This window comes from Electrophorus electricus, chromosome 6 (assembly GCF_013358815.1).
Source record: "Electrophorus electricus isolate fEleEle1 chromosome 6, fEleEle1.pri, whole genome shotgun sequence".
Taxonomy (NCBI): Eukaryota; Metazoa; Chordata; class Actinopteri; order Gymnotiformes; family Gymnotidae; genus Electrophorus; species Electrophorus electricus.
Window position 1 is genome coordinate 14,820,585 of NC_049540.1, and position 27,262 is coordinate 14,847,846.

The following is a 27,262-nucleotide window of genomic DNA, read 5'->3' on the forward strand; positions in this document are numbered from 1 at the left end:
TGGAGACTGATCCTCTTCAAGAATCCTTTTTACCAAGTCTTGAACCAAAATGGCAGCCCCCTTACTCAAGGCATGTTTCTCGCGATTACAAGAGACGGGAAAAAGATATAGGTAAATTATTATTATTTTTTAATAACTTGAAAGTAGCAGCATTGACTACAACACAGTCACTTTTTTTCTTGGATAGTTAATATGGTGCAGAGATTTAAACTAGATATATTTACAAATGAGTTATGCTAACTTAGCTAGCTAGTTAGCGTTAAATTATCTAGGTAGTTTGCGAAGATGTCACGTCTTTGCATGCTAAAGCGAGTGATTAATTATCGCTTGGTAGATTGCCAGCTAACTAACGTTGTCGCTAGGTTGATATAGTGACACTATGCATTATATATATATATATATATATATATATATATATATATATATATATATATATATATATATATATATATATATATGAGAAGTAGTAGAATTGGATAATTACGGAGCACTGTTTAATTATACTTCATGTTCAAGGAACGATGATACGATTTGAGGACTTTCGGGGACATAGTAGTGAAGGACAAAGCAGTAGAGGGCCGTGGTGATAGATGTAGCAATCCCAAGGGATAGCAACATCATGAACAAGGAACATGAAAAGCTCGAGAAATAACAAGGGCTGAGAGAAGAGCTGGAAAAGATGTGGAAGGTGAAGGCAACAGTGGCTCCAGTAGAAATCGAAGCACTAGGGGCTGTGACCCCCAAACTGGGACAATGGCTGCAGCAGATCCCAGGAACAACATCGGAGATATTTATCCAGAAGAGTGCAGTTCTGGGAACAGCTAAGATATAAGCCCCGAGCTTTAAGAAAATACCTTCAATTTTACATATCATAATTTATATATATATATATATATATATATATATATATATATATATATATATATATATATATATATATATATAAATCCACTAATGACTTTACTAAGGAGGAAGAATTAGTTGCAAGAATTAGATCTCTGAACAAAGGAGGCATGCCATGTTGGATAGTTTTAACACTTCTCAGTACAAGGATAGTACAAGGATATACAATGTTATTATTATTATCATAATAATCATTATTATTATTATTATTATTATTATTATTATTATTAATAATAATAATCTTTTTTTGTGGATTAAGCTAATATTCTTATACTTAAACCTTTATTTACTGTTGCCTTTTTTCCACTGAAATGGCTGTATTGTGCATAATAACTAGGACACACAGTGCTGTGGATGTAAAGCACCAGTTTTACATAGAACCTCCATGGGCTCTGCCAATATTCATCTCCATATGTTCTGTCTATAAAAAGAATATGATTACACTTTTTAAACTTTCAGAGGTAATTGCACTTTTACAAACAGAAACCTACCTGATACTACTTATGTATCCTTACTGAAATCACTGGCATTAACTATAATAATAATAATAATAATAATACAGGGGACTTATATAATGTTTTCATGAACTCAAAGATGCTTACAATTGATAACACAAAATAGCAAAACTGCAATAATAGTAGAGGGTAGAAGACATCACTAACATGGACATGGAGTGGAGATAGTGGAGAAGCCATCTGATTAGTGTTGGGGAAGCATTTATTATTATTGTTGTTGTTGTTGTTATTTACATTTATATAGCACCTTTCTCATACTCAAGGATGCTTTACAGATATATATTAGCTTTTACAATCACTCACACTCCTATGAGAAGCAGCAGCCAATTTGCACACAGCATACTCTAACTCAGAAACCACAGTCCGCTGGGGGACTGCACGGGCTGCAGGGGAAGGGGAGGAGGTTAGAACCAGGACAGAGCACCAACCATCACTGGACATACATGTAAGGCTAGGGAAAGTAGCAAAGGCAAATTATTCCGTTTTACCTAGTTTATATTTTTCACGTATGTAAACTACGCAATCACTTAGCATTGCTACACTAGCTTTGTCAAAATAAAGGTCACAAATTGGATGTTCAGCAGATCTTGAAAAACACGAAAAAGAAAAAAGAAAAAAATTAAATTAAAAATAAAAAATGATTATGCCTAAAGTGAGGAAGCTTGAGTCCTAGTGCAGGGAAAACAATCTGCCATCAAGTACATTTACAAATAACAGTGTATAAAAATGTCTCTAACATCAGAAGGGATCTCTCTCACTTCTCACTCCTCACATTGACTGTTTTTATGCCCCCTTTTCTGGACGTTGGCTATGGCGTATCTGAGCCAACTCCTCTAAAAGTAGGAAGTTTCTTCCCATAGGCAGTCAGACTCATAAACAGATCTGCCAAACTGAACTGCTGCCTCATCCTTATTCTCAAATCTGCTGAGAAGGAGTGACTGTAAAGTCTAAGATAAACACTGTCTATCAGGGGTGCTATGTATGCATGGTGCTTCACACCCTTGAAACCAAGTACATCTGATTTGTAATTTTAAATGTGTTATGCAATGTTTAAGTACAATAATAAGAAAAGGGTCAATAGGACTCAATAATGTTTAGTTTTTAAAAATGAACAGGAAAACTGGAAACTTGTGTATAGCAATATCAGTGATTTTTCTTCATACTGTGTAAAATCTAATTTGTTGTCTTCTCTGCAGTTGCTTGCTACTGTTCAGTGCCCATCGACTCAGATGGAATCAACACATTCGTTTATATACAGAGGGTGGGCATTATTGTTTTATTTTTTGTACACATATATCTGAGTCTGAGTCTGTCTGCTTTTGCTGCTGCCAGTATGTGCAGAATTCTTGTGGTTTACTGGCTCACATTACCACAATGTGTATAGTATTAGCACTTGTGTACAGTACCTTAAATCAGCCATCTGGTGGCAGTGTTAATTCTTTTTCAGCATGCTCTATATTTTCTGCACTACTTGCCTAATTTCACACATTTAAGTACCACTTTCAAGCTTATATTTAGTAGATTTTATTTGATTAAATATTTTGATGATCTCTGAATGACTCCAGTATGTGAAGGAGAAACAAATACTGAACAATAGGAAACAATAGGTCTGTGTATTTATGATTTTTGTCTGATTATGCTGTTTAGGCCTTTTCATACGGATAGCATTGTGTTCATTTTTGACACAGGCTTTCCAGGACTCCAAGCCCGTATCCGGCCCCTGCCTCTTTTAATTGCAACTGGTAGCGGCTACTTTGGATACAACCAGTATGAAAAATACAAACTCCGTGAATTAGAAAAGCTGGGCATCGAGCTGCCTCCAAGCTTGGCCAGTGAGCTACAGGTAGGACATGAGCTCTTTTCTGTGCTTGGAAACATGGAATTCAGGCTCCACCAGTTGTTAAATTGGTTATTTCAACTTTGGGTTTTGGAATGTAAGCAACCATTGCTTGTTCTTTCAGAAATAGATCCTTATATCTAGTCTATTTGCCTTCTCATCTGGCAGTATGTGCAATACCCTTGGAAAGGACTTTCCATTTGAAATGGAAATTTTATACTGCTAAGCAGTGCTTCTGGATACTGAGGTGCTGTATGTACAGAGCACAAGCTCAAAGAATGTGTGTGTGTCTGTGTGTATGCACATGCACCTATATGAACAGATGTCATGGAACATCTCTGTACCATATTCTTTAACCTCTCTTTTTAAGATTCTGTTATTTTTGTTCATTATTTATGATGAATGTACATCATATACATTGTGTCCATATAGAAGATTACTGTGTTGAATTATTTAGATATGGCAGATATCAGCATGTGTTTTGTAATTTTTGTAAGAGAGGTTTTTTAGCTCTGTGATTGACAGAGCCATTTGTTGAAACACTTGTGTGAGGGATCTCAACACATCTGTATCTAGCTACCTATATAGGTGTCTAAGTTAGCAGTACTCACAAAGTCATTAGTAGTGAAGACAGCAATAAACACCTTATTGGCTATGAATTAGGTAACTGACTATCGGGTTGGATTACTCCCCAAGAATGATTAGGTTCACTGTTGTTACTAGATTGTAATGTGGACTGTTTGGGACGATGTCAAGCACCCATTCATACAACATCTGTCCATGCCTTTACAAACATTTGTGAAAGTATGGGTCAAGTATGTTGTAGTGTAATAGGATGCCACCATTGCAACAAGTCAGTTTGTGAAATGTCTTCCCTCCTGGATATTCCACAGTCACCTGTGAGTGGTGATACTGAAAAGTGGAAGCATTTAGGAACCACAACAAATCAGCCATGAAGTGGCAGAACTGATAAAGTTACAGAGTGGGGTCACCGAGTGCTGAGGCACATAGTGCATAAAAGTCTCCAACACTCCGCTGATTGAGTAACTTGGTGTGGCCCTTTTCTGTTCTAGCAAGACTATGTCCCAGCGCATAAAGCAAGATTCTATCAGGCATGGCTGGTTGAGTTGAGTTGAAAGAAATTGACTGGCCCACTCAGAGCCCTGACATCAGTCCCACTGAACAACTTTGGGATGAACTAGAATGGAGATTGCGAATCAGACCCTCTCATCCAACATCAGTGTCTCACAAATGCTCTTCTGGATGAATGGGCAAAAAAACCACACTCCACAGTCTTGCCTTCCCAGAAGGGTGGAAGATGTTATAGCTGCAAGGGGAGGGGCAATTCCATATTAATTCTTTTAGCGCCTGTAGGTGCTGTGTGTAGATGTTCTTTTCCATATAGTCCATATTGTGTATTTAACTAGTTAGCTAGCTGATGAAAGACCTCTGTCCAAAATGTCCTCTTTTTCTGGAAGCCTTGTGTACTTCACCAAAATGTGAAAAATTTAAATGGCTCTAAAAACTTTCCAGATGTGTTGTAGCTTTCATGAACTTCGTGGACATTGGAGCTAAGCTAAGGAGAAATAAAAGCATGTATGAATATAAATATTCTTCTTAAATTCTGTGTGGCCTATGGAGGTCCAGCAAAACTAAGCTTGTCTCATTGTCTTCTTTAAATATTATCATGTGATGTCACATAATGTATAGCATATTTAGTATAATGATTTTAGTGGGTATCCTTCATTATTTGATGATATGGGATTTGCTCTGAGAAAACATATTTCTGTTGAAAAGTTTGTTATTGTTTCATGGGGCACAGTATGTAAATAATTATTTAGAGCTTTTTCAGCTCAGAACGGTCAACATGGCCTTGCCTTTCACTGACTTGCCTTTTTACTCTTCGGGCCTTACATGGCACAAGTGTTTTTGTGTGTGTGTGTGTGTGGGGGGGGGGGGGGGGGGGTTGTGGGGTTTTTTGGTAGACTAACCCTAACTATCCTTTATTTCATATGTCTCATCTTACCCTTTCAGCTTCCTGTCAATTTGTGGGTCTTCTTTCAACACTGATACTAAAATTATTAACGCCCACTAATGCAGGCATTTTCCAAAGATGTTTAATCAATAATCAGGATTGAGATATTCGTGAAGAAAATTGAACCAAATATCCAGTCACTTATTCAAAACAGGATAGTTAGAAAAGAAACGCTTGCATTTTTGTGTTTCCCAAAAAAATTAAAGTGAAATTCTTACCATTCTTAGTTATTCCTGCCAAAATTCAGTTCTTGCACCTCTCTCCAGCACCACTTTCTTCAGCATAATAGTGACATTGCCACCAACATCATGGATGGTCAGAATATAATGAGTTTTTAATCAGACTGCCACCACAATATTTAGTTTAGTAAGTTTGTGATTGATTCAGGCATTTTGGGCATTGAGACCAGCCACATCTGTTGTAGTAGGTGCAGGAATGACCTGATCATGGGGTGAGATTCTGTCAGCTTGTTAATGTCATCTGATAGGTTGGTTTTTTTCCAGTTTGTCTATTGCATTTCAGCTCTTATCAGCCTTGAATGCACTTCCTTATCTGGTTTTGTAGGCAATAATTACTGCAGATAGATAGGGTATCTCCAGCATGGATTTGTTAAATGTCATTTAATTTGACCTGTTGCTGACCTTTGTCACAGTGGGCACCTGAACAATGGAGAGTGGTGATATATTGATTCTCTGTATTTCGAGTTGTAGGACTGTCAGTATAATGACACTAACATTTGATACAACCTCAGGTGCCAATCAATGAGTATACTAGCTTGAAATCAGGAACTATATGCTTCATACTACATATTTGTCTATAATCACTTATTTTCTTATATGTGTGTTTATATAAAACTACATTCCCTTTTTGGAGAATGGTAATAAATTTCTCTTCCAATGTAATTTCTTGGTTTCTTTAAGCAAATGGAATTCCATCTGAAGCCATAAAAGTAGGTGACATGCATTTCTACTGGTAGCACCAGGACATTCACTAGTGTTGTCTTGTCACTCATGAGCAGGTCTAGTCCAGTATTGCCATAATCTCCACAGGAACATGCAAATCAAACAGAAAGATGTAGTTAGGTCTATAAAGATGAACAGCACATTAACAGTCCATATTCAGTAGAGAGGCCATTGGTCAGCATACCCCAGGATATCAGGCTCCTTTTATATAAAAAAAAAACAAAAGCTTGAATAAATAAGTACATTTTTAGCCTGTATTTAAAAACTGGGAGTATGTCTGAGTCCCGAATTAAAGCTGGAAGGCTGTTCTATAACTGAGGGGCTTTATAGGAGAAGGCTGTTCCCAAGATATAATCTTAGTAATTCTAGGAACTAAGAAACTCTCAGTAGGCAAGGTAGGTTTTAGTATACAGTGGGTTCATGCATATACTGTGGGGCCAGACCATTTAAAGCTTTATATATCAATAGGAGTATTTTAAAGTTGATTTAAAATTTAACTTGGAGCCAGTTTTGTATTCTGTACAATTTGAAATGTATTTAATAACATTTAGGAGCATCAAACTGGACGTCTACTACAGTAATTAAATCTTGATTAAATAAAAGCAATGACCAATTTCTCTGCGTCTGATGAGGAAGGTATATGTCTCAGTTTATTAGTAGTATGTAAATGGAATAATGTTATTATAATGTTATGATTTCATATGTGAGTGTTGAGAGATGAGAGAGCTCAGAGCCAATAATACTGAATATAATTAATTACTGAAAAGTAATCAGCATTTAATAAACTATTAGATAATATGCCTCCTGCAGCCTTGGATCCATTAGTAGTACCTCAGTCTTATCAGAATTCAGAAAGAGAATGTTAGTTGCCAATCACACAGTCCTCAATTTTAAGTTTATGAGCATAATTAGAATTGGCAGATATATATGACTGAGTGTCGTCCATGTAATGGAAGCTTTCAAATAATTGTGCCCAACACTAGCACATATAAGGAGAATAATAAGGGGCCCAGTAGTGGCCTTTGTGGAACACCCTATTTTATTATGTACATAATGCATTAATTATGTACAAAGAAAAATTGATAGCTATCTATCATATATGACTTAAACCAGGAGAATGCTTGACCTCTAAGGCCAATGGATGTTTCTAGTCTATCCAGTAAGATTTTGGGGTCTATGGTATTGAAAATGACTGTCATACTGCCCAACTCCCAACCAGACTATACTACCTAGCAGCCTGTTCAGCACCCAGCCAACAACTCAGCCAATCGGAGACATTCATTCAGATCATTATCACCAGAATATTGAACTCATCTGTGTGTTCAGAGAGTTTAGGTATATAAGACTGTTTCTAACACACAATCACTGCAAAGTATTGCCTCTAGGATTTCCCAAGCATACCGAGCAGTCCTTTGATTAGTTTTCCTGTGTACCATACCTGTGCTTTGTCTTTATCATTTCTTATTTTTGACTGACCCCTTTTTGAAGATATCTTCTGTTTTTTTGGATTACTCTTCTGGCTTTTGACATGGACTCAGACCTCTCTAGGATTTGGATTACCCCTTTTGTTTCTCTGTTTGAGGGAGGCTCTTACAAACCAGGGTCAGCTACTCAACCAACACCAGCAGGAACTTGAGGGCTTTATGCGGTTGATGGACACTATCTCCCAACACCAGGAGGCTCAACAGACACAAATGTCTGAACTCGATCAATGCATCAGAGACCTAACCTTCAGGCTACAGATGTTGACTACCTTGACCCAGCTCACCCCAATGCCAGTACCAGCTACCGAGTTTCCCAGTACTAGACCGACCTTCCCTGTAAGTAAGCCGGAGAAATACGATGGTTCCCCTGAAAAATGTCAGGGTTTCCTGCTACATTGTACTATATATTTCAACAGTATTCCACCATGCACTAGCCAAGAAAAGATTTCTTTCCTTACCTCCCATATATCAGAGAAGGTGTTGGATTTGGCCACTGCTGTTTGGGAGAGTATACAAACATCATCTTATGAGGGGTTTCTGGCTAGACTCAAGTTGACCACCCACATGAGGGAAGAGCCTGCGGTGAATTGCTCACTAACTGTTCGGTAGCAGATTATGCCTGCGAATTCTGCACTGTGGTTGCTGGTAGTGAGCGGAATGACGCGGCTTTAATCGTTACTTTCCGGAATGGACTTAATTCGGAGTTGTTACATGAGCTAGCCTGTCGGGATGATGAGCTGGATTTACACCAACTCATTGCGCTTGCCATCTGCCTACATCACTTCCTTCAGGAACGAAGACCACGGAGAAACAGTAAGACCCGATTTACCTACGATCCTCCCAGCCTGAGCCTAGACACAAACATTTGGAAGAACCCATGCAATGTGATTCCTCTCGTTTAACTGAGGAGGAGAGGAGACTTAAACATCTGGATCCTACCATCCCATTTGTAGTAGAGGCTGATGCTACTAGTATCAGGGTTGGAGGAGTGCTCTCACAAAGACATAAAGAAACAAGACTACACCCAGTGGCCTATTTTTCCAGAAAATTGTCCCAGGCGGAACAGAACTTTGGCATAGGGGGAAGGCACGTTATCGGCCATTAAACTAACTTTGGAGGAATGGAGGCATTGGCTAGACGGGGCTAATCATCCTTTCTTAGTGATCGCTGATCACCAAAACTTGGAGTACATATGTGCAGCCAAACAATTGAATCCCCGCCAAGATCGTTGGTCCATTTTCTTTTCAAGATTTTAATTCAAGATCATGTATCATTCAGGAACTCGTAACATGAAAGCTGATGCTCTGTCCCATATTCATCTAGGGGAGACTGATAAGTCGGACATTAAAGAAACCATCTTACCTACCTGGGTACACCTGGCATCCATATGATGGGCTATAGACGAAGAAATTGATCTAGCCACGCAAAGCACTGTCACCCCACCAAAATGTCCAGTGGGAAAACGTTACGTGCCTACCTCTTACCAGGACCATCTTATGACCTGGGTTCATTCCTCCCTCACTACGGGACATCCGGGGGAGAGCCATACTCGTCAGCTCCTGGCCAACAGGTGGGAGAGTATGACCAAGGACGTTCACCAGTATGTTTCATCATGCTCTATCTGTAGCCAAAGTAAGACTCCTAAGACCCTTCCTGCAGGAAAACTCGTGCCACTTCTGGTACCTGAAAGACCCTGCTCTCACATTGCTGTGGATTTTGTCACTGACCTCCCATGTTCCGAAGGTAACACCACTATTCTCACCATAGTAGATAGGTTCTCTAAAGGGGTGAGATTCCTGGCATTCAGTAACATACCCACAGCCTTACAAACTGCTGAAACACTGTTCACCCAAGTGTTACATATCTCTGGCATCCCGGAGGACATATTATCCAATAGGGTACCAAAGTTCACATCCCGCATCTGGTCTTCCTTTATTGAACAACTATGGGTAACTGTTAGCCTGATGTGAGGCTAACAATCACCCACAGTCAATGCGAAAGAACTAACCAAGGACTGAACAAGTTTTTACGGTCCTTTGCATGAATAATCCCTCAGATTGGTTCAAATTCCTACCTTGGGCAGAAATGGCACAGAATTCCCTCACTAGTTCTTCCACTGGCCTAACACCCTTCAAGTGCATTCTAGGTTACCCATGGTTCTGTGGACTTCTCAAACTGCTGACATCCCGGCGGTCGACGATTGGATGCCATGTAGTGAGAGGGTTTGAGAGGAGACACACCAGCACATCAAACATGGCCAAAAAAGGTATAAGGAGACAGCAGATCGACACAGAGGGGACACCCCAACCTACGAACCAGGCAGCTGAGTGTGGCTTTGCACAAGGGACTTCCGTAAGCTAGGGTCCTGCTGCAAATTAGGTCCCAAGTATATTGGCCCCTATAAGGTATACAAGCGCAACAACAAGGTCAATTATCAACTCAACCTGCCGTCACATTTCCGCACCTCGAAATCATTTCATGTGTCTCTCCATAAGCCTGTTATTTCAGGTCCACTTGTTGAGGTTTCTCCAGCTGATACCCAGCCGGTACCAATTGATACACCCTGGTGTATGCTGTGCGCCGCTTTCTGGACTCCCAGACGAGGGCAAGTGTGGTACAGTACTTGGTGGACTGGGAGGGATTTGGCCTTGAGGAAAAAAGATGGGTCCCTCGCTGTGATGTACTGGATCCCAGCCTCCTTTTGGACTTCCACACGAGGTTCCCATACAAACCTGCTCCTCGTCCGCAGGGTTGCTCTCGCCGCCTTCCTGTGGGGGATTCTGGTGTGGGACCAAGGGTCGCCGTGCTGACAAGAGGTCGTCGTAGTTGTCCTCGTGCCTTGGCCGTCCCAGACTCTTTGGTGGTGGGTACTGTCATACTGCCTGACTCGCAACCAGACTACACTACCCAGCAGCCTGTTCAGCACCCAGCCAACAACTCAGCCAATCGGAGACATTCATTCAGAACATCATCACCAGAATATTGAACTCACCTGTGTGTTCAGAGAGTTTAGGTGTATAAGACTGTTTCTAACACACAATCACAGCAAAGTATTGCCTCTAGGATTTCCCACGATTCTTTGATTAGTTTTCTTGTGTACTGTACCTGTGCTTTGTCTTTATCATTTCTGATTTTTGACTGACCCCTTTTTGAAGATATCGTCTGGTTTTTTTTGGATTACTCTTCTGGCTTTCGACACAGACTTGGACCTCTCTAGGATTTGGATTACCCCCTTCATTTCTCTGTTTATTATTACTCTGAATTTGCTTTTGATCATCTAGTGGAACCTTAATAAAGTTCCTCTTCACAATTCGCAAGCATCTGATTCTACCTGGCTCATTACAATGACAATAATATCTAAAAGCATAAGTAAATAGATGCAACCTTTATCAGGGGATATTTAAAGATCATTAACTACCTTTGTCAACATAGTTTCAGTGCTGTGATGTGATCTAAATCCAGACTGAAATAATTAATGGATATCATTTGTCTGCAAAATGGTAGATAATTGTAATGAAACGTATTTTTCAACTATTTTGGAAATAAAGTGCAGGTTTGAAACTGGCCTGTAATTGAAAACTCATGGGAATAAGAATAGATTTTTTTTAAACCAAGACAAGAATTAATTATAGTAAGCATAGGTTCTATATCAGTGGGCAGTAATTCTTTGAGTAAACAAGTTGAAACTGGATCAGATATACATAAGGAGGATTTAGAAGCCTTTATCAAAGAAATGAGCCCCTCAAGACAGCAGCTAAAATATATTTGCAGATTAACAGGGTCTGAGGAATTATTTTTTTTCCTGATATTTTCAACTTTGTCATTAAAAAATTGGAAATGCTTCATATTACTGCTGCATTCCTACAGGATTCAATTGTGTGATTCTTAGTTTTGATGTGGTATTAAATAGAAATCTTGGATTGTTTTTATTTTTTCTATTAGATATAAGTATAGTGATTTTGCTTCAGTGAGGGCATGTTTATATTCATAGATTCTATTTTTCCAAAAAGCTTTAAATACCTTTAATTTAGTATGTGGCAATCTTCTCTAAAGTAATATGGATTTCTCAGTGTGCTTGGTTTTATTGTCATGTCCATCTGGATCTACTGGCAAATCGATGTTAAATCTGGTAAATTATCATATTATTTACTCCATTGGTAGTAGTATGCTTGATTAAAAAGTACTCAGAAACTGAGTAAGGCCCTGGAAAACAGTAAAGTTAGTATAAACTGTGACATTTTGCTGGTTGGAAGACAAGACATATTGAGAATAAGGAAAAGCGTTAACCTTGAAGCGCTTTTTGTGAAATCTCTTTCTTTGTCATATATTGTGGCTACACCATCTCTACAACCATTAAGATGGGAGTTATGAAAATAGCTAAAGTCAGAAGAAGATTCATTCAAGGCCATATACTCATGCAGTCGCGTCCAGGTTTCAGTTAAACAAAGTATGCTAGATTATATTCAGTAATAATATTCACTAATAATTTGCCTTAGATGACAAAGATTTAGTAATCATAGGTTCGAATTAGAGCGATTGTTAGTATAATCTAGTTTAACATTGTTTTTAAAACAGATTTGACTGGATCTGTTTTGGAATACACATGAAACAGACACAATCTCCACAAGTGGTGATATCTCGGTGCAACTCACGGACAGTCAGTTTAGCCTGTTTGTCTGCTGCTTAGCTTGGATTCTGCTTGATCAGTTCCCATTATCTTAGTTCCCTGTTTGTCAGTCTTTAGTTTAAGGAGAAACAAAAATACAATTGAGTAAAAGGAAAATTCCAATGTTTTTCTAAAAAAACACTCACAAACTTGATTTATGATTAAACTTATGAAGCTTGTTTCCAAAAAGTTTGCTCAGTTATATGATCAAGTCCTTCTGGATCTACTGGTAAATTAATTTTTGTTAAATCTGATAAATTATTAAATTATCATTAACCGCATTGATAATACTAGGCTTGATTAAAAAGTATGAAAGTTCTTGCAGAAAGGTCCTGGGGAGTGGTAAATGGTAAGTAGTATAAACAACTGACAGTTTCTTGGTTAGAAAAGGTGTCAGTCACATTGAGAATAAGGAATTGAAAAAGGTTAACCTTGAAGCCTGTGTTTTGAGAAATGTGTGTTTCTTTGTCATATATTGTAGTGACACCACCTCTAAGACCATTAATATGGGAATCAAGTGCATAGCTAAAGTCTGAAGAAGATTGATTCAGGGCCACATACGTAGTCTGGTCCAAGTTTCAGTTCATAGTCCAAAATTTAAAGACCATTTCCAGTTTTCTTAAACATTGATTTGACACTCTTTGTTTAGTATGTTATACATTTAGTTCATGTTAAATAATTCAGCTTTTAGATACTTGATTTATGATTAAACTTAAGCAAGTTTCGAACAAGTATACTCAAATTTTGATACTGTAGTCTATACATGTTTTAACTTTCACCTTGATATTAAGATGATTTTTATTTCTCTCTCTGCACATACCTTAACAACCAAACTCTTTTGGAAGTCTCTTTTCAAACTTGTAACAACTTGCTGCAACACATTGCATACTGGTGCAGCAACATGTCTGCACACAGCACCCTCCACCCATTATCTGCCTACAAAATCAAATATAAGAGACTCCCATATCCCAAGAGCATACAGCACCTGCACGTGCTTCCTGTCCTGGGAACAATAGCCAGATTTCTTTTTCAAGGGAAAGTGGGTTGAGTCCAGTGTGGAATCATAATGAGCCATCAGCCTGGTCTCCCACTGTTCTTTGAATCAAGCCGAAGGACTTCAATCTAGGACCAGTGCTGCCACAGTCAGACCCTTGCTCAGTTCATACCCAACCAAGGAATAGTGCTTCTGCTCAACACAGCTGGAATATGAGGGCCATATGTTTGTCAGGCAAATATTACATAATAATATTGGTTCTGTTTTTTGGGGGGTTTTTTTGCTTTAGATATTGCGCTATAAATAGAATGAAAAGGGTTTGAATGGACATAGTATCTCCAATGTGAATATTGGTATATCTACTCCTGATGTCATGTTGTTGCTGAACCTAAACCCATCTTAGCCCATCCCCTCCTCCACCCCAGCCAACTAATTCTCCTTCACCCTTGGCAGGTATTCTTGTGCCAGATGAGTTTCAGACACACCTATACTCATCAAAGTCAGGCTAGAATTTCTTAGAAACCCGTAATAGACCTTCATTGCTTATCTGTTCTCATTACTTATTTTATTCATTATTGTTTATATTGTTGTTATTGTGGTGTTGGTGTCAACCAGAGGAGGATGGCACCCCCTTTGAATCTTGGTTTCTCTCAAGGTTTCTTCCTCATGGTCTAGGGAGTTTTTCCTTGCAACTGTCTCCTTTGGCTTGCTCCCTGGGGGCTTTGAAATCTATAAAGCTGCTTTGTGAAAATAGCTATTGTACAAGTGCTACATAAATGTTTGTAAAATGTATGTAATATATGTAGAAGTGCTTTGAATATTGTTATTTGTGTTCTCACCATCTATTGGACAAAATACCTCAAGTGCTGTGCTGAAATTCTGGTTAGAATGGGGGTAACGTAATCTTTGCAATGACTTGTTGCTTTTTTTTAACCAATAATACATTTTTAGGTGTAAGCAGATGTTGAAAATTGTAATCAGTTAATTTGTTTATATTATGTTTGTGCATCATTCTCATAGATTCTCAGATTTACTACTTTGAAATGTCTTGTGTTTCAAATACAATTGTTCTGCCTCACATTATCCCAAAATAGTGCCAGTTTGGTCATCAAAACTATCATGTAGAATAATGTAGAAATTGCCTATTGATAGAGGATTGATAACAACCTCTATTAGCTCATAGATGGATAATAGGGAGGCTTTAATCATAAATCGTGGCTAGACAATAAATGAGACCTTTTCCCATTGGTCTAACTGATAATATATGATGATGTCACCCTTAGAGGCTGTTAAAGAATCCTCAGCAGCTGTGTAGAGCACAGTACACAGAGAGAGACTCATGAGTAATCTCTTCCTTTAAAAACCAGACAGGAAGCAGAGGGAGAACTTCCTGTAACTCAGTAATCTCAGCACGCTAAACCGTTGCCTCTGAAAGTAAGTTCTTAAAAGTTTACCTTCTGTCTAAGGTGCTTGTTGTAGGTAAAATCTGGTTGTATTCAATGTGAAGCTAAATGCTAGAAGTAAGATTATAGGTTGCCTGTAAATGTCTGTTTTAAGTGACGTTTGTTCAGTTCATCAGTCAATGCAAGATGTCGCATTGAGATGAGGTAGTGTATGGGTATCATAAAGGCTATCTTAAAAGCTATGGTTACGGTTTTACAGAGCTTTAATTCAGTATGTCACATAATAGTTTCTGAAATGGACAAAACAGGTAATCACTTACTATGTTGTTATTTAACTTATTTTAAGTGTATAATATTATTGTGGTGAAAGTCAGCTGCTTTGTACTTTTTATAATGTGCCAGTGAAGACTTAGTCATGATCACTCTATCCAAAAGTATTTCAGATGTTCTGACTACAGTACAGTTTCTCTGATGATATGACAAGCTCTTTTGGAAAAAATATACCATGGGCAAATATACCTTGCAAAACATTATTTTCTTTAAATGAATTTTTAGTACCATCTATGTACATGTACATAAGGTGTTGATGAATACAGACAGAAAAACAGAATACAGACAGAAAAAAATCTTAAAATCTGACACAATATTATGCATTCTGGGTTCATTATATTAGATTTGTATGCATTACAAATAATTTTACAATTTACAATACAATTTTGTAAAAAGTTCCATTTTGAGCATATATACAGCTTCAGTATTTACCAGCAACTGTAGTTTGTATAAAAGAGGATTGTTCTAAGCTGCAGGCTGACTTAGTGGTTGATGCAGCTAAGTGTTTCTAGTTTAATAGCTTCAAAGAGTGAGTGAACAGAGCAGTCAGACATTCAGGCTTCAATGTCCCGCCACCCCACCCCCGTGGTAACATGCCGAGTACAGGGTCCACTGAGCATATGCTTGACTGTATTGTATCTTTCTAGAACACCCTGCTCCACCCCGTTTTCAAATCACAATTTTCCTGGCTCCATTGGAAACTTCAACCACTTGCTGTCAGCAGCCTTCCTGAAGGAGGCGGAACCACCAGTCAGCCAGCCAATCGCAGCTGCACAGTATAACACAGTGACCCACTGAAGGGACTGGGTTTCTGGCATTGCAGCAGAAAAACACCAGCAGAAGCAAAGGAGCTGAAGGACGAGAGCTGTAGAGGGAGAACGAGAGAGGGGGGACTAGAGCTCGCGGAGGCCGTTAATCTCGCGCAGTGATCATGTGTCAGCAGAGCCTGAAGCAGCAGCAGCAGCAGCAGTCGCAGCGGAGCAGGGTTGGGAAATGGTGAGATGTTGCAGGGCTTTGCCCAGGCCGTCCTCTTGCTACAATCTCCACAGAGTTAGGGTTGATGTGCGGCGCCTCCGGACGCTTGCCTCCTCCTCCTCCTTCTCCTCCTCCTCCTCTTCCTACTCCTCCTCCTCCTCCTCCTCCTCCTCCTCCTCCTCCTTCTTCTCTGTGGCAGCGACAGGGGGGCCAGCGGGCGGCGTCAACAACGCCAGTGCTGGGGGCTCCAGAGCCCAAGGGGGCGCCATTCAGCTCAGCCACCAAAGCCGATTCAGGTACTGAGAGAGGAGGATGGAGAGAGTGTGATATTAGAATAGAGCACAGGCTCTGTGCGTGTGTGCGTGTGCATGTGTGCGTGTGCATGTGTGTGTGTGTGTGTGTGTGTGTGTGTGTGAGAGAGAGCGAGAGAAATGGCACACCTCTTTAGTGTTAACGGATGAAAGGAGTGTTTAGCAGAATGGGTGAGTGTAGAGTGTTTAACTGGGAGAGAAAGAGCTTGACAAAGATGAAGAAAAACGTTCACAGGAGTGTGCAGGAAAAGGAAAAGCGAGCAGGAGGGAGCTGGTGGCTTGAAGTGGTATACAGGTTTAGAAGTTGTTCAGTGTTTGACAGCTAGATATCCTGTACTTGGCTGAAGGTAAAGGAAACATGTTGGCTGGATGGTTTATAGCAGTAACCTGCCCAGTTCATAAAGCTGTAGGACTGCGTTTGGCCTACTTGTGGCCTAACACCCTAAAGCTCTTGCCAGGAAGCCCATCTGAACAGTATATGTAAACAGCACTGTGTTCAGGCCAACGGAGTGGAGGCTCACTGCATCCCTCTATAACAAGAAAGACAGTTAGAGGAAATGAAGACTAGGCTACACAGCCAGTGATTGGCTATATGTGCCTACCAAGAAGACGAGAAGGTAGATTAGCGTGTGAAGGGTAGAGTAGTGTGTGTCCATTGTTGTTCATTAGTCACACCATCAGTTTTAGACTATTAGTATTTAGCATTTGAATGTGTGGCATGAATAACAAGTGAGATGCAGTGGTCTTCACGCCTCTACATCGGTGCTGGACAGACTGGGGGGAAGGACAGCAAAGCCTTTAACACAAAAATTAACATTAACAAAGCGTGAGAGCTCAGATCATTCAAAGCTATTAATGATCAGTGCAGGGCGATCTAAGGCAGCTAACCTGTCTTCACTCAGCGCGGCAGTGAACCAGCTTACATAATATAGCTAGCAAGCACATAAGCAGTATGATTTTGAAAATGGCTACTGATGCAGTTTTAAAGCTACAGTCTGCTGTTAGTATAAATAAACCATTATTGTTAAATTGCCTGTGAAATTGTAGTCACTAACATACATTTTAACTGTTTGCACAGCAAAAAAGTCTCATGGTTTAAAATAAATGAATGCTTACAAAGAATAGACAATAGAGAAAGAAACATCTGATGAAGGACATGAGGCTAGCATATCATGGCTGTTCAAGTTTACAGCTTGCACCATTTATATGTCCATGTGCTTTCTGAATAAAAATCACTGTAAAATATCTGTCTGTCTTTGTGGCAGTCAGCCACTATTCAGAGCATGTTGCAATGACCACAGAAAAATAGATTTTAACTCAAACTGAGTCACACGTCACATGAAAGCTCCTATCTAGTTGAACTTATTTAGTAGTGTACCTGACCACTCCTGTCTATAATACAGTGAATCCAGCCAGGATTGTGTGTGACTGGCTTTGGCGAGTGGCAAAGTAGAATGTGAAACTGTTCAACCTGTGAAACCTTTTACAATTAGTCCACGTCTTATTGGATTGGTGAGGTGTGTATGAGAGAGTGTGGGAGGGTGTCAGTGTCTAAACCCTCATTGTCTGCAGCTAAGCGCTAGCAGTCTTCCTGATTAGAGTAGACAGGGTATTTGAAGCTAGAGAAAGCTGTCATTGTTACTGGTCTGTACTGTCTCTGTGAACACCACTGTTGCTGCCTCATCACTTGTGGGGCCAAATATGACCCACTTCATCATCACACTAAAGCTAATCTGCTTTAGCCAGCTAATTAGCACCCTTACCTCACACCATGTGCTCTTCACAAAGCAATTCTTCTAGTTTAAGAGCAAAAGAAGCTGCCATTCCTGTTCTGTGCCCAGGATGGAAAAGGTATCTCTTGCATGTGCTGTACCCCAGTCTCTCCCTGCCAGTTGTGAGACAAGGCCGCATCCTCCCTTGTGCTGTAGCCAAAAATAGCGTGCAGATCTAACCTGGCAGATATAATTCTGCTAGCTGTTTTTGACAACAATGTTCCACTTTGAGATGAGATATTTGAGAGGACCGGTGTACGTTCTAATTCTCTGGTGGCGTATCTGAAATTATCCTGATGAACAAGTTTATATGTAGATACTATTGCAGTGGGACTGTTGACATATCCTTTTCTTCTATGTTCAGGATATGTAGCAGTTCATTTTTTAAATTCATTCTTTCAATGTCTCATGTTTTACTATATATATATATATATATGTGTGTGTGTGTGTGTGTGTGTGTGTGTGTGTGTGAGTGAAATACAGAGGATCAGAATGAAGGTGAGAAAATTACAAAGGTCAAATGTTGTAAGGGCACTGCTGCCATGGTAGCTGCAGGGTTCTTAGGGTTCCCATTTTTTTTTAGAGATTGTAGGTCAGCTGCAAATTATAAGGCTGAGAGAATGTCTACAGACTACCGTAAGCAGTGGGATGAGAACATCTTCAAGAGGGTGGTATATAACTGTAAATATAATAATGATGATTCATTATGTGACAACAGTGGAGACCTATTTTGCTATCCTTTCCTTTTCCCACCTGTTTTTTCTAACTCCTAATCTGCTATACTCTTCTCTGATCATTTCAGCTGTTAACTGTTCTTTATGTTTGTGTGCGTGGCGTGTGTTTTGTGTATCAGTATGTTTGTGTCCTCAGTGTGAGACTTTTTGGCTTTATGCCCCCCACCCCCTGTCCTCACCTCTGTCAATATTTTGCTGTGGTATAGCTTGCACTCTTGGCCTCATTGGCTGTGTCATGCATGTTGTGCAGGTTACAGTTCCCCCAGTTGGCCTTGCGGCGGCGCCTTGGCCAGCTGAGCTGCATGTCCCGGCCCACCGCCCGCCTGCGCTCATGGCCACTCTCCTTCCTCTACTACATCTTGCCATTTGGAGCGCTTAAGCCCCTTGCCAAGGTGGGATGGCGCCCCACCAGCAGAGTAAGTCTGGGAGGAAAGGCACAAAGCCCGGATCCAAACAACTGTGTTTGTGTTTGTGTGTGTGCGAGCGTGTGTGCGAGCATGTGTGTGTACAAAATTTCAGTATCCAGAGACAACCCCTAAATTTTGTTTCTGTTTTACTCATAATGACCTTTGGACACTGAATAAATAAATATTTATGCAGTGAGCTAGGTTTATTGTGAAGTAGTTGTCTACTGTTTGATGGACTTGTATTTTGTAAAAATGGAAGCAATGGGGCAGACTTTATTCTAGAGAAAAATTATCCGTGGCATGCTGAACCAGGACCAGTTCCCCATGTCTTAACTCTGTCCTGCCACCACTCTAAGAAACCTTGCCAAGCTGATCTCAGAGCATGGTGAAAAGGGGTCACTGAGGGTAAGAATGGCCAGTGCAGATGGCTGCTTGCGTATGCACTCTCCCCATCCCTGTGTGAAAAGACCCATTGTCCTGCTGAGGCACACTGAACTGAGGAATGCTTTGTCTGCTTGGCCACTGCAGCCAGTGAATAGAAGCAGTAGGCCTTGCATGCTCTGACAGCACAGTTGTTCACACAGTGTGCACAGTGTGCACCCGTCAGGCCTGGGTGGCCACAGGTACTGTACATCAGATCTGAGACAGCTGATTATATTATTCAGTGGTGTGCTCCTGCTATTTTATAATGCTGCTTGAACTAAATTGGTTTACAGAGTAGCTAATATATAGGCATGTACTGTCAGTACAGTCTCACAGGAGTAAGAGTGATGTATAAAATGTCATTACCTGCTGCGGTTTACATATGTTGTGAATGGTGTGTATATATATAAACTACAATTTCAGATAAAATATGCAAAAGATCAGTAATATTGTCAATTCAACTACATTTAGCTTTTGTGAAGTATAAACAATTTAAATTTTATTAAGTCCACTAATTTGTGTTTAATATCAAATACATTTTTCAATGCCCTAATGTCTTTATCAGGCAAGGATTCTGTTTACATTATATTCTTAAACTTTTTAAAAGTATTTTAGGACCTATGTACACCTTAAAATAGACCTCCACTGGTATGTTTAAGATTTTGAGGAATACAGATATTTAACCTAATCTGTAGCTAGCAGCTTTATAATGCAATATTTACCTTCACGCCTGAACCTGCTAAAAACTATCTTAGAGACCTAATACTATGATATTAACCTAGAGGTTGCCCGTATGTAACACTTTTAATGTTCCTTTTAGTGAGCTAAAGTCGAAGCAGAATATCATAATCTACTTGCAGTGAACACATTGAGCAGGTATAATCCTGCCTCAGCTGCTATCTTGAGCCTGTACTGAATCAGGTTTTCCCTCATCTCTCCTGAAAAGAACTCCTGATCCAGAGATGGTTATCGCATTGTTCTGAATGCACTTTTTTGAACACTCTTCGGAATTCACTTTTTGGAACACTTTTACAGCAGATTTTAAAACACCCACAACGTTTCATGTGCATAAATATGGCACAGGTTTTCAAGGGCAGAAGCAGAAATAAGACAGTTTCACCATTTGTAAAACCATGTCTGCCTGATAAATCCAAGAGCTCTAGTGCACGGTGCATGGCAGATGCCTTGAATCACATGCTTTTATTCAAACTGATGAGTTATCCCTTGGTGGTGTTCAGCCAGAGGAGGATGGGACCCCCTTTGAGTCTTGGTTCCTCTTGAGGTTTCTTTCTCATGCTCTAGGGAGTTTTTCCTTGCCAATGTTGCCCTCGGCTTGCTCACTTGGGGCTTGGACTTGGACATTTGTAAAGCTGCTTTGTGATAACAACTGTTATAAAAAGCATTATATAAATAAATTTGACTTGACGTGTTCATGTAAAATGAGGCCTTCAGAGCAGTGAGGTGTGAACCTTGGAAAAAGTAATGTCTGAGAAATTGATTTGTGACATACACAGAATGAAAAAAAGTTGCAGAATGAAAAATCCTGCCTCCACCCTTTAATGTACAGCCCGTCAAGCTGTCATTCTTGAAAAGGTCATCAACAGAAATGGGTTTCCCTTTGTTCTAGAATCGATCATGATTGATTTTGCAGTTTTCTCTTTTCTTTATGTAACAAGCCTACACCATATGTTCTCATTGGTTTCATACAGTGTGTTCTCAGAGTGTCTACACATGACTTGTTTTGTATGGTGCAAGCCTTCATGCTCTACAAAAAGGCAAAAACATTAGCTGAATTGTCATATGACCACAGAGTATTACAGTAATACCACGAAACTGGTGGCCAGTTTCCTAACAGTCTGTCTGCTGGTCTAGGTTACCATATATAAATCCATACCTACAAGGCTACTCTCCAGAGCTTGGGGCCGGTTAAACCAGGTCGACCTTCCCACCTGGTTAAGAAAGCCCATCTATAGCCTGTACATATGGACGTTTGGCGTGAACATGAAGGAGGCTGCTGTGGAGGACCTGCAGCACTACAGGAACCTGGGAGAGTTCTTCAGACGCAAGCTCAAACCACATGCCCGACCCGTTTGTGACTCCCACTGTGTGGTAAGTGGGCCTGTGTGTGAGTCCCACTTTGTGGTAATTGGGCCTGTGTGTGACTCCCATTGTGTGGTAAGTGGGCCTGTGTGTTTCCAACTATAGTGACAGCATTAATGCATTTGTCTTACTTCTGACCTCTGCAGTGGGGTCTGCATTATTCTCTGGTGGATTATAGAATTCAGACAATTCAGGTTTTTAATTTTTTAGAATGTATGATTTTAGCTAATTTGCTCATCAAAAAACATAATTTATGATTTTTTTCTTTCTTAACTATTAAAATTCTAAAACTTGAATTGCTTCCCAAATTTGACAAATTTGATCTTCCATGATCTATCTGGAACAGAACACTAAACACGCCAGCAGCCTTCTTGACTGCCTTGTGCTGTGTTATCTCAGATAAGCCCGGCTGATGGCAAGATCCTGCACTTTGGCAGAGTAAAGAACTGTGAGGTGGAGCAGGTGAAGGGGGTCACCTACTCTCTTGAGACGTTTCTTGGCCCTTGCACATGGGCAGAGAGCATAGCCATTAACAGAAGTGAGTCCCTTGAGCAAGCCTCAGAAACTGTTCTATAAACATAGGCTGAATTTTTAATCTGAATCTCTATTATGCTCCTTTCACTTGTTGTATTTCTTGTAGATTTGTTAGGATGATTAGAAGTATACTGTCTTTTAATACCCGTCTTCTTGGTATGTATGTGTTGTGTGTGTTTTGTGGGGTAGATGAGGACCACAGCTCCTTCCAGGACCTTCTGGTGACAAAGGAAGGGAATGAACTGTTCCACTGTGTGGTGTATCTAGCCCCCGGAGACTACCACTGCTTCCACTCCCCCACTGATTGGAGAGTTGCACACAGGCGCCACTTCCCTGGTAACTAAAGAGCTTTAGCTCTCTCATGCTCTCTCCCAGCCTTTCCCTTTATCCACACATTTATAAGGCACTATGGAGATATCATTGAAATAAGCTCAGGTTTTTTTTTTTCTTCAAATGTTGGGATTTAGGGAGGGAATTCATGGCTGTGGTCTCTTAACCTGCCATATGATTATAGACTTACAGTAAGTGAATATACATGAATATTAGATTGACCATTTTAAGGTATATACCAGTACTGATTTTATCTTTTTATCTTTTTACTAAAGTTTTATACTTTATGGCAAGCTGTCCTAAACAACTAGAATTGCTTTCTTCCATAGCACATGACTTGGTATTACCTTATGTAACCACATGGGGGCATCCCAGTATGAAGGGGGAATTTTACAGGAAGCTGGAAGTAATAGCAATGATATGATACTTCAAACTTAAACTTGTAAATGCAGATTGTCCCTGCTAATTGATATTTGTATCAAAATTGTAGTATTTAGTCCAATGATATCATTTAAAGACTTGGGCATGTACTTGTTAATTTAATGTTTCTTTGTGTCAGTATACTTTTCATTACTTTTGTACAACACTATGCTTATATATGTATTATATATGATGTATTGGAGGATTGAGTGTAAGAAATGTTCCATGGCTGTAGACAAGATGGCATTACAGTGACATTAACAGCTCTGTCTGCAATTTCGCCCTGCTACCAGCAAGTTAATTTAAGCACTATCCAGACACTCCTTTAGTATGTTTCAAACATAAATAAGCTATAATGCACAGAGTGCATCATGAGCCTGCAATCACATATGTGCTGCCAGTTAGCTGGGAAGCTACTTTAGATAGGCAAGCTTCATCGTTAAAGTAAGTTGCATACAATCCCTCCAATTTATTTTCCTATTTTATCATAATAATAATATAAAATGCAGTCTTTCTTGCATGTTTCTCAAAATCATATTGTTAGAAAAGGAGTGTGGAGCCTTAATAGTTGAGTGAATCACAAAATCATATTTAAGAAAGAGGTGATTGGTAATTTCACTACTGCTGAATGAAAAACTGAATGTGTGAGAAGTTAGGCATGATTTGAAGGGCATTATAACGCATTGACAAATATATAAATATATGCCTTTACATTATGCACTAAAGGATGACTGTCTTAATTTATATAGCACAACACTGAGAAAATGCCTGCATGTGTGTGTATTTTAGGCTCTCTGATGTCAGTGAACCCGGGTGTAGCACGGTGGATTAAAGAGCTCTTCTGTCATAATGAGCGAGTGGTGCTGAGTGGGGAATGGACACACGGCTTCTTTTCACTAACTGCCGTCGGGGCCACTAATGTTGGATCCATCCGGATCTACTTTGACAAGGTCAGAACTCACTTCTCTTTGCCCACCTAAAGGAAGTCTACCTCTTCTATACTTGGACTGTATAATGCGTTCAGATGCTCTCTAATCCACTCTCAGACTTCAGAGTTGTCTATTTCGTACTCCACATTTCTTTCAGTGTTTTTTTTTTGAGTTAGTTATGAAGTTACTGAAGCTGTTCATTGATCAGTAAAAATGTTTCATGAGAATCTATATCATAAGATAGGGGGTGGGGGCAGTGGAAGCTATATTAAAGTGATTATGAATAATTCAGTAAGTTTGCAGGCAAGTCCCCATAAGAGACTATTAAAATAGATGGTCACTGGTATGTGCTATTAATCCCTCTGAAGGATTATAATTAGTCCCTTAGTGGGAGGCAGGATAATCTGGTGACATGCCAGGGTTGAATAATAATGTGAGACAATAAGTGAAGTGAATAAGAACACCACCCATTTTGTTCCTTGTGTTTTGGATTTGGTAAGTCGCACTAAAACTAATCCTAAACTAAAGTGTATTCCTAAACTAAAACTAACTAAAACATTCACTTTTTCCTCTTTAGGAGCTGCACACAAACAATCCTCGCTACAATAAAGGTTCATACAATGACTTGAGCTATGTGTCTAACAACAACCAGGAGGGCATGTGCATGCGTAAGGGTGAGCACCTGGGTGAGTTCAACCTGGGCTCCACCATCGTACTGCTGTTTGAAGCTCCGCAGGACTTCACTTTCAGCCTCACACCAGGCCAGAAGATCCACTTTGGTGAACCTCTCGGCAGTATATGATGGCAGGACACAGTGTAGCAGATCTTGTCCATGGACACACTATTGTGTGTGCAAACCTGGGCAGAGACTCACAGACTAAGCTGCATTGCACACCAAGGAGAGTGGTTTCATTTTTACTTACACGCACATCACCACTATTGCATTATTGTGATTTATAGTTCTCCTATTTACTTAGGAGGGAGGGGTTTTTAACAAGTTTACTTTTAATGTAAAGTACTCTGTTAAAATAGTAAATTTATACCATTAACACACTTTTGTGACAGAATTTAGTTTACCACAAATTTGCTCTAGATGTTTTTCTGTTACGTTCTTTGATGTAAGATTTGACATTTTTTGTTTCACTCATATTGCCTTTAGTCAAGTCATCTTTTTTATTGGGAAAGGATTTTCATATGTTAATCTAGCAAGCATTGACACACATTTCTACACAGCTAAAATCATTTTGCATGCAGTCTAGAATGCCAGATGAATTAAAACATGCATAAAGAAGGAGGAACATAGAAGATGCTAAACCTGTTTTCTCTTTCTCTTTCATATCTCTTTAATACATGTCTAGCTTTTAATATATTTCTCTGTGAAGATGCCAATCAGGACATTTATTTTACAAATTGATGAATTACTGCTCAAGAAATATCTGCAAAGATAATTTAAACCCCTTTACTTTATATAGGCTATGCCTTCAAGTTCTGATCATAGATCTGTCTACTTTAGTCTTCTGCTACACTGATGAAAAGTACAGTGCAATACAATACACTAAATTTCCACTGTAATACATTTCTGTACATTTGATAAATGCTTTGCTAAAACCAAAGTTAAAATTTCAGTAGTTTAAATTATTAAATTAACAATATTAAGTTATTATTGGCTGAATTGATTAAATTCACAAAGAAAGCTGAGAAAAGCTACTTTGGGAAGAAATAACCCATGTATGTAATGTTCTGCTAACTGCTGAAGACTAGAGGACTACAATATCAGTGGCAGGTATGCACAGTAAAACATTATTGCATTATACACAAACTAGGAAAATTATACTACCTGGAGTTTTTTGTTTGTTTTACATGTTGCTTTCAAGAAAGGGTCAAATACTAGGTGGTGTAAGAAGAAAGTAGATGTAGGATCAGTAATGGCAACTAAAATTCATGGGGTTTTACTAATGAGCTACAAAGATAAATGGAATTGTCCCACCTACGTTTTTGTTCTCACTTAAGGCCATGAATTCAAGGTTTATCGAAGTACTGAGACGCTATGGAGATATACAGCTTCTAACAGTGTTAGGATGCCACCTGAGGTGCTGGGGCTTTCATATGTAGGGTTATGAGTCATAAGAATACAGTTAACATATTTTTCTCATTCCCAGGAGGTTTGCTGTCCAGAAATCTTACCCCCAACCCCCCACCACCTCTTTTCTTTTTTTCTCTCTTAAATATTACATTTTTAGTCCTATTTTGGGTCTTGCCTTTTTATGTTTTGGTCTGAAGTAAAGCTTTGGCTTTAGAACTTCTATAACATGGTAATAATATGACTATTATTGTGTAGTGTTTGAGTATTGTTAGGGTATCAAGCCAGTGGGAAAGTGTAAAATCATCCATTTCTATCTCAGATCTAAAGACTATTGGTGTTTTCTTGGGGAGGGGGGTGGGTGTGGGTGCGGGTGCATTTGGCCCCATAGCAAATTAGCATGTAAATCATAAGGGACTTTAATTATTCAGTTAATTTAACTGCATAGATTTTAACACATTTCTTAGTTACAATGTTAATAAATTTTGGATTTTTCTTAAAAGAAATTGGTGGTGTCAACAGTTCTGTCTTGGAGTTGTCTGAAAAATATTTATTGAAATCTATAAAATAATAAATACTAGGATGTCCAAAATTTTAAGAACTAAAATATTGGGATAAATAATCTTTAGTGGATAAACATTGAAGAAGTGCTTCTCTCACATGGATTAAGCAAATTCTTGGGACTAAATTGCTAAGTAAATGGTGTTTTATCATTGAAAATCTAGACGTAGGTTTAATCTTAAACTGAGCCTTGAACAAAATAACCAAATCAGGATATACACATTTAAGTTTCCAGTGAACTGATGTGTCTGGTAACAACATGGTGATGAGCACAGTTTTATGCAGTTTTACTGTATTCAAAAGTGTCCATAGTCATGTTTGACATTAAATCATAAATGTCATGCCAAGAAAGGACAGAATCCATATGTGTGTATATATGAGTTTTGTTCATAATGTCCTTAGAGATTGTATTTTGGGAGCAGCACCAGGATAATAATGCAATTTTTTGTTTGTTTTTTCTTACCTAAATCTATGTTTCAATTTCAACAGAAGTAGCTAAATGAGTCTGAGGTCAGCACTTCCAGATATGTTCTACAAGCACCAATATGTGGACAATC

At 39.2% G+C, this 27,262-nt stretch overlaps 1 protein-coding gene across 4 annotated transcripts; it reads left to right on the forward strand.

Annotated features, from left to right (window-relative positions):
• Positions 1–26: 26 nt before the first annotated feature.
• Positions 27–25,895, forward strand: pisd (phosphatidylserine decarboxylase). Of its 4 annotated transcripts, none has more exons than XM_035527214.1 (8): positions 27–111; positions 2,615–2,679; positions 3,107–3,261; positions 21,624–21,860; positions 22,251–22,389; positions 22,575–22,721; positions 23,925–24,085; positions 24,642–25,895. In XM_035527214.1, exons 1-8 carry the CDS (start codon positions 50–52, stop codon positions 24,864–24,866), a joined length of 1,191 nt encoding a protein of 396 aa, XP_035383107.1. In that variant the 5' UTR covers positions 27–49; the 3' UTR covers positions 24,867–25,895. The 4 variants fall into 4 exon arrangements, with proteins under 4 accessions (XP_035383107.1, XP_026857918.2, XP_026857920.1 ...); XM_027002117.2 differs by lacking the exons at positions 27–111; positions 2,615–2,679; positions 3,107–3,261 and adding exons at positions 14,764–14,830; positions 15,777–16,400; positions 19,172–19,337; XM_027002119.2 differs by lacking the exons at positions 27–111; positions 2,615–2,679; positions 3,107–3,261 and adding exons at positions 14,764–14,830; positions 15,777–16,125; positions 19,172–19,337.
• The last annotated feature ends 1,367 nt before the right edge of the window (positions 25,896–27,262 follow it).

What these genes read in the sequence shown, in the direction of transcription:
- pisd (XM_027002117.2), top strand. Translation starts at nt 16,123, where the DNA reads ATGGTGAGATGTTGCAGGGCTTTGCCCAGGCCGTCCTCTTGCTACAAT. An exon ending in AGCCACCAAAGCCGATTCAG is followed by an intron (nt 16,401 to 19,171) that starts GTACTGAGAGAG and finishes CATGTTGTGCAG; the next exon opens with GTTACAGTTCCCCCAGTTGG. An exon ending in TCCGGATCTACTTTGACAAG is followed by an intron (nt 24,086 to 24,641) that starts GTCAGAACTCAC and finishes TTTCCTCTTTAG; the next exon opens with GAGCTGCACACAAACAATCC.